Genomic DNA, 8419 nt, shown 5'->3' on the forward strand with positions numbered 1-8419 from the left:
TGGATGCTTCGTGGAACACCTCACCCCCTCGCCACCACCACCACCACCAACCACTATGGAGGCACGCCAAGACATACAACTGACCTTTATCACGCCGTGAATACAAGCTCGGCCGTTCAAAGTGGAAACAAGTAACCTTTTCTTGTTATCTAAGAAGGAGCTGTTGATCTGAGGGGAGAGAAGAGGGGGGGACAGAGACCGAGAGTGAGAGAGAGAGTGAAAAGAGAGTTAGAGAGGGAGAGGGCATCGTGAAGAGAATAAAATACAATCACGAAACAAGATAAGATGCCGAAACGGTCGGAGGAGATGCTGCTGGTGGATCTGTGGACTTCTTTGCTGCTGCTGTGGATTACTTCGTGCGTTCCCTGCGCGTCTCCGAGTCCCGTGGCGGGACCGGCACCCAAAAGTGCACAACAACAGACGGACACGGTGCAGCAGGCGGCGATGGCGGCGAGCGTGAGCGCTCTTCTTCGTGGCGAAGGAGGAGGACAGAAACTACTGAGCCGCGCCAAGAGAGGATGGGTCTGGAATCAAATGTTCGTGCTGGAGGAATTCTCTGGGCCCGATCCAATCCTCGTTGGCAGGGTGAGTGTATGTGCCGCGATTGCCGGCTTTATGTTAAGCTTGCTTATCGTGTGGAAACATTAATTCATCCATTTGAATGTTGAATGCTCACATCCATTTTTTTACCCCCTGTTCCCGTGGGGCAGAGTGTTTTTTTTATTTTATTTTCTAAAGGGAAGCAGCGATACAGAAATAAAAGTGAGAGTGTCAGTGAGCGAGAGAGAGAGAGAGAGAGAGAGAGAGAGAGAGAGAGAGAGAGAGAGAGAGAGAGAGAGAAAGCTAAATGAAATGGGTTTTTTTTAAAGAAAATAATTAAACTGCCACCAGATAATTGGGCTAAAAATCTCCAATGGTGTTGGATGTCCTTGAAATGTGACATACTGTGTAACAGATAAAGCGTGTTTAGCCCTCTCTTGTGGCACGTTTTATCATAATTACCAATAATCATAATAAAGTGCATGTTTTTCCCTGTTTATTCCGTCTATTTCTCTCTCTTTCTGTCTTTCTTTTTTTGGGGGAGGACTCGTTCACCTCTGAGGTCCACTGCTCTGGGCAAAGGCACTAGTAGGGCTCTCGCTTTGCTTCTGAAGTCATTTTTGTTTTGTCCCATGGTCAGAGTGCCATGTGCAAAGGGGACTCCCCAACAAGGCTCAGAGGGTTATTTATTTTCGGTTCCTTTTGTTCCCGCGCGGGTGGTGGGTGTATAATAAACAGACCTGCCGGCATAATCCTACGGCTAAGGGCCACCTGCTCCCTGGCCTGTTTGGAAGTGGCATGGCTACGTTCCCGCTATATGGGAGGGATATGGCTGCTGTAGCCGGCAGTGGTGGGGAAAAAAAGAGTATACTCACATGTTTTACTTAAGTAAAGGTACTGATACTGCACTGTACTATGTTACAAGTAATTCAAAAATGTATACTTGAGTTAAACGTATACAGAAGTATTGGCATTAAAATGTACCTAAACTACAAAACGAAGACTGTATACTCGTTAATGCAGGATGTCCCATTTTGTGTTTTCAAATGTATACTAATCTTTTTGAAAATATAGCCGATCTAAAAGCTTGCAATGCGTCGCATCGCGAATGGCCAATGCCCGAAATGTGTAAAGGGCTGAAGTGGTAGGGCCTATGTGTTGTAATATAACAATGCAAATCTACAAGGTAACTATAAAGTTGTGAAATTAATGTAGTGGAGTGAAAGTGCAATATTTGCCTCTGAAAGTAACAAAGTACTGGAAATTGTACATACTCAAGTGAAGTACAAATACCTCAAAATTGTACTTAAGTACAGTACTTACAGTATAAGTAAATGCATGTAGTTACTTTCCACCACTGTTCTAGCCGGTCGGGCCAAAGCAGCTTGTTCACAGCTCATTGCTGGGAGGACTCAACCTGCATGCATGCCGAGATTCAACCTGGCAGCCAAACTAAGGCTCTTCGCTGACTGGCTCTGGCACACAGCCGCAGTACATGGGGGCTTCGGCATATTATTTGAGCACTCCTTGCTAATACCATCCCCAAACAATGTACTGGTATCCCGCAATTTCTTTTTTGGCAAAAGATTTATCCCAAGATTTTGCAACCATTTTTTTTCCACCCGTATGTCAAATATCTAATGTAAGATATAGACTCTCTCTGCCAACCTGGGGAGAGCAACAGACTGACCTCATGGTTCCTTCTATGCATGACGAGTCCATGCCGCTTCTTTTCACCTGAGTGAGGGTATACCTACCCTAGGGCACACGGGGAGAACATGTGAGGTTATACCTACCCTAGGGGACACGGGGAGAACATGTGAGTGTACCTGCCCTAGGGGACACGGGGAGAACATGCAGGGTATACCTACCCTAGGGGACACGGGGAGAATGTGAGTGTACCTGCCCTAGGGGACACGGGGAGAACATGTGAGGGTACCTACCCTATAGGGACACGGGGAGAACATGTGAGGGTACCTACCCTATAGGGACACGGGGAGAACATGTGAGTGTACCTGCCCTAGGGGACACGGGGAGAACATGTGAGTGTATACCTACCCTAGGGGACACGGGGAGAACATGTGAGTGTACCTGCCCTAGGGGACACGGGGAGAACATGCAGGGTATACCTACCCTAGGGGACACGGGGAGAACATGTGAGTGTACCTGCCCTAGGGGACACGGGGAGAACATGTGAGGGTACCTACCCTATAGGGACACGGGGAGAACATGTGAGTGTACCTGCCCTAGGGGACACGGGGAGAACATGTGAGTGTATACCTACCCTATAGGGACATGGGGAGAACATGTGAGTGTACCTGCCCTAGGGGACCAGTGGAGAACATGTGAGGGTACCTATACCCTAGGGGACACGGGGAGAACATGTGAGTGTACCTGCCCTAGGGGACACGGGGAGAACATGTGAGTGTATACCTACCTTGGGGACAAGGGGAGAACATGTGAGTGTACCTGCCCTAGGGGACACGGGGAGAACATGTGAGTGTATACCTACCCTATAGGGACATGGGGAGAACATGTGAGTGTACCTGCCCTAGGGGACCAGGGGAGAACATGTGAGGGTACCTATACCCTATAGGGGACACGGGGAGAACATGTGAGTGTATACCTACCCTAGGGGACACGGGGAGAACTTGTGAGTGTACCTGCCCTAGGGGACACAGGGAGAACATGTGAGTGTATACCTACCCTAGGGGACACGGGGAGAACATGCAAACTCCACACAGAAAGGCCCTTTTGTCAACCCCGCCCGAGGTATCCCGCGATTTGAATTTCTGCTGAGTGATGCCTTTTCCATTTGTGATGCATTGACATGTTATTATTGGCTGCCCTCTGAGAGTGCTGTGGTCATTTGAAGATGGAGTGTGTTTATCATCGCCTGCACTATGCCACTGAAAGCAGGAACATGGAAACATTTACATTGACCATGAGCAACGAAGTAAAACCTAGATCACTTCCGCATTGCTTTCATGATATCCATTTCACATGATGCATCATATGGCCGAATCAATTATACATTTCCCACCAAGCGGGATTTGCACCTGTGTTTTTTCCCCCCGAATACAACACGAAGACAAAACAGCTGTTAAGTGGTGTATTAATATTTCAGGCGAGTCAATTAGCCAGCCCTCTGCTCCATTTTTTTGTACATTAGCTGCTCATCAGAATGCTGAGACAACTAAACCGTATACATCCAGACAGTAGCTCTGAATGGTATTTTGTGGGCTGCATGCATGGCAGGGAGGATGAAGTGTACTGCAATGACGCCATGTTAGGAGAAGATTCTCTGGAAAGTAGTTGTCAAAATACAATACGGGTAGGTGGCTTGAGAGGGTAGTTCTTTATGTATTCTCTGTCATAAACCTTCTCCTCTCTCTCTCTCTCTCTCTCTCTCTCTCTCTCTCTCTCTCTCCCTCCCCTGTTAATACCTTGCAACAAGCTTGTTTGGCTCACAAGTTACTCAAAGGAATAAGCGTCGGTCTCACTCTCACGGCTGAAGGACAGTGCAAGGATTGGGAGAGGGTGGTGGTGGGGGGAGGTGTGCAGGTTGGAGAGGGATATGGCTCGCCTTTGAGAGATGATGTGTGATGATGGGTTGTATTCACCGCAAGGTTAAGTGCTCGTCGTGCGTATATATGCCTGGCCGGGCCGAGATAAGTCCTAAGTTACAGCAAAGATGGTAGAGAATTGGTTCAGGACTATCAATCTCTCTCTCTCTCTCTCTCTCTCTCTCTCTCTCTATCTGTCTGTCTCCTTCCTTCTCTTGGCCTTTCTCTCATTCACATCCTTAATTAAAAAATGAATCAAATGGGAGTGGGAGGGGTGACTCAAATGGGTCATATGTGTGTTTTGTTTGTGCGTGCGTGCGTGCGTGCGTGCGTGTGTGCGTGCGTGTGGTGCTTGTGCATGGGCCTTGATTGCACTCATTTCCATCCCATGGTTTTATTGCTCAGTTTAGCCGAAGCTTAATTCTACGTGTATCCACTGTTGGCCTGCTGTGACTGAGCTCTCTCTGCGTTATAGCACCGTCTAAAATAGTAGAGAGAGAGAGAGAGAGAGAGAGAGAGAGAGAGACCGTGCCATTGATCCTTAATGGCGTGCCCTTCTCATTTCCATCCTTGCCGCCGTGGAAGAGGGCGAGCGAGCATTAGCGTATAAATGCAGGAAAGCGTGCAGTGCAGCGTGTGGCAGAGGTGGAAGGAGATGGACGGCCGCGAGACGTGACAGCACGCCGTCCGTTCTATGTGTCTCTGCGGCCGCGTCTCTTTGACATTGTGATTCACCAAGCGGTGTGTATTTTATTTGTCCCCCCCCCCCATCAGTCCCCGCCCGCTGCAAGAGAAGCACAGACATGTGCTTATTATAGTCAGGGAATATCATCAGAATAATGTTTGTTATTAGAATGGATTCAGAATCATGAAAACCCCTTAGTTTGACACGTCACATGCTACTTAAAGCATAATGAAATTTAGAACATTTTGCCATATATTGGTTGTTGATGGTACCCCAGCTTTCATCAGCTGTCAAAAATTCCCCCTAGGGTGCTTAAATAGAAACCAATGTTGGATTATGTTATTAGACACTTTTACAAACACATTGGTGAAGGAATGTTTTGGTAAGAAATGTATTCCCAGATTGTATTAATATCCCCTGACTATAATATAGTAATATATACGTGTGAAGCCGGGGAGAGCTTGTTGTGGCTTGGATGCAGCTTAAAACCGCACGCGGCGTTGAGAGGGGGATTTTTTAGGGGATTACTCATCATGAGCTCCAAAAGAAAAGACAGAAAGAAGCCGTCATTAAGGGTGGTAATGAGAAGAAGATGTGATGTCTTGAGCAGGAACAACTCCAGTTGTTTATATGCTCAGAATGTGAAGACTCTTGTTAGACGTAGGGAAAATAAGCAAAGACATTTTAGTTTTTTAAGAAAACAAGTCATTATTTTTTTAATGTCACACACATGGGGAAATAGCAGGGACACAAAGTGAAAGCTATCCCAACGTCATGCCACAGTTAATTAGGTGCATTGGATGCAGGCCTGCTCTGTACAGACGCATGGGAAACAATCACAGATTAAGTGGGATAAGGCCTGCTTTCTAATGTAGACCGAGGGAGTTTGTTCATGTTTTTTTGAACGGTGCCTCCTCTCCATTACGCAGCTATGTGTGTCCCTATATGTCTGTCTCTCATGTGTCCGTCCGAGCATGGAAAAGCTGCAACACGGTATAACTCTGTCACTTCTCGACCGTTTCGGACGCGGGCCGGCTCACCGGAACCGGGACGGCCCCCAGGGTGTTTTTTCTTTCTTTTCTGCCTGGTAACTCCATTGCCATTTCAATAATTCAAAGTTACAGAGGCAAGAGGCAGCTCTCGTTCGAAGTAGAACATTAAAGTAAATAAAAAAAAACAACATAGTTCCGGATGAGTAACTGGTAAGAAATTGCCATTTGTTTGCAGCAAAGGGGGAAGGAAATCCACACATTTATTGACTTTGTAGTGCGAGGAAGGTGGAGAGAGAGCTAGTGCAGCGGTATATATCTCCCAGTCTCAGGCATAACTTGTATATAGCCACAGCTTTTTTTCCTTTCCCTGCTATATCGTTTAGTGTGTTGTGTTTGGGAATTGCTAATGATGGACCCCCGGTCACCCACGCTGTAGCGCAATGCGCAGACGTAGCGTAGAATTGACTGATCCCTCCAGTCATCGTTCAATACTTTTATGTGCCTCAACATTTTACATGTTTTTTTTGTTTTTTTTTGCACAAAGAGAATTGATAATCAGTCATTAATACAAGATTGCCGGGACTGACAGTATAATAAAAAAAAGCTTTGATTATTTATTCAGCAAAAAGAAAATGGACTATATGTCAAAATATATTCTGTCTGTCTGTCTGTCTGTCTGTCTGTCTGTCTGTCTGTCTGTCTGTCTGTCTGTCTGTCTGTCTGTCTGTCTGTCTGTCTGTCTGTCTGTCTGTCTGTCTGTGCGTGCGTGCGTGCGTGTGTGCTTGGTGAGAATGCTCTGTGATGATGACACGCACGCACGCACGCACGCACGCACGCACGCACGCACGCACGCAGGCACAAACAGTGTCATCCTCACCAAACAAGGTTAGTTCACAGGATTCCCAGCCATGCAGGGCTAAAGCAGTGTGAACATAGATATGGATTTTTATTTGGTTTATTTGGTCGGGTCATTTAATATTTGTCAAAGATGCAAGGATTATGACATCCTGAAATGTGCAGTATACTGTATGTCCTGCAGCAGTGGTTCTCAGTGGTGGGAAGAAACAGAAAAGTACTCAACTGTAATACTGCAATGTAGAATTACTAAGTCTGGGATTCAAAATGTACTTAAAAAAGTAAAAGTGCAAAAGTATGGGAATCAAAAAGTTAAATTACTCGTTATGCGGAATGTTTCATTTAAAGTATTCATATGTATAAACATTGTTTGAAAATAGCAGATCTACAAGCTCACAATGTGTCGCATCGCGACGCATTATTGTGAGCTTGTAGACCCTTGCACCCTTTTCAACATTTTGGTTAATACGTACATGCAACACACACACGCACGCACGCACGCACGCACGCACGCACGCACGCACGCACGCACGCACGCACGCACGCACGCTTCACTCATACACACATACACACATACACACACTACACTACTGACTACTGAGACTTCCACACCTCATCTGGGTATTTATGATTTATTCCTTGATTTCTTATTTTTGTATAATTTCTTAAATCTTAATTAATACATTACATTTATTTTGGTAAACTGCATGCGTCTCCCCTGTTTTTCTGTTGTGTAGCCTACCATGGCACCCCCTAGAGGCCAGGTGCATAACAAAATGGGTCCCTTGGGACCCTCCCTTGCACCAGTATAACGCTGACAGAAGGAATGCAGGACGACTGCAGCCTTAACCCTGTAACACCCAGCGTTGCAATAATACAACATGAGCTTAAATACCCCGCCCAAATGGTCAGCTGATTGCCACGACAGCGTGTGACATGTGGGAGTTGCATATAGCACCACGAGTATATACCACATAACTCCATTTTAGATTTTTATTTTTTGTTGCATAAATCAGTGCTATTGAACACCCTTTACGTCTGTGTGTACTGAACCAATGGAAAGTAGTAAAAAGTGCTTTGGACAAAACCTCTTAACTCCATTGGATCCTCAGACTGTCTGCTAATAAAGCAGCTAACTCCACCACCTCTCCCCCTCTCATGGAAGTAATTGACAATATATAAAGTCACAACACCAACTGTGACTGTGATGTGGCAGTATTGCTTTGTTTTGAAAATATAAGATTTCTCCTTAATTTCCTGAAACATTTTATTTTTTATTTTTCATTTCCTGGAAAATGAAACATTTTGGAGTTAGCTGTGTGTGTGTGTGTGTGTGTGTGTGTGTGTGTGTGTGTGTGTGCGTGCGTGCGTGCGTGTGTGTGCGTGCTTGTGAGCGTTTGTATATACAATGTACACTATATGACATAACCTGTGTGTATTGCAGGTGTTGTTCATACAGTACTGGAGTCAGAGTTCAGTTCCATTTCTTTTTGTCTTCCCTTCTTTTGGCTTGTGAGGGTTTCTGAGCTGCTGGTACAAGATGTGAGACAGGAGTCTATAAATACTGAAGCTACTTCAGCTGTGGATTGTTGGATTGCCTTGTTCTCTCTCTCTCTCTCTCTCTCTCTCTCTCTCTCTCTCTCTCTCTCTCTCTCTCTCTCTCTCTGGATGATGGGGTGATTACGGAGAGAGAGAGAGAGTGACTCTTGAGCTCTGCTAAAGCTTGCCTGCGGGGGCCGATGCGGGGTGTGGCACAGTGACAGTATGTATACTGTTCAAAT

At 45.9% G+C, this 8419-nt stretch overlaps 1 protein-coding gene across 1 annotated transcript in view; it reads left to right on the forward strand.

Annotated features, from left to right (window-relative positions):
• Nucleotides 1-285: 285 nt before the first annotated feature.
• The window catches only part of LOC306920899 (cadherin-8-like), a gene marked incomplete at both ends in the record, with an annotated part of 200150 nt that continues 192016 nt past the window's right edge, over nucleotides 286-8419 (forward strand). Inside the window, one exon of the mRNA XM_079497879.1 lies at nucleotides 286-585. Coding sequence (XP_079354005.1) covers nucleotides 286-585 — 300 coding nt within the window. The remainder of the gene's footprint in view (nucleotides 586-8419) is intronic.

This window comes from Electrona antarctica (assembly GCF_951216825.1).
Source record: "Electrona antarctica genome assembly, chromosome: 3".
NCBI lineage: Eukaryota > Metazoa > Chordata > Actinopteri > Myctophiformes > Myctophidae > Electrona > Electrona antarctica.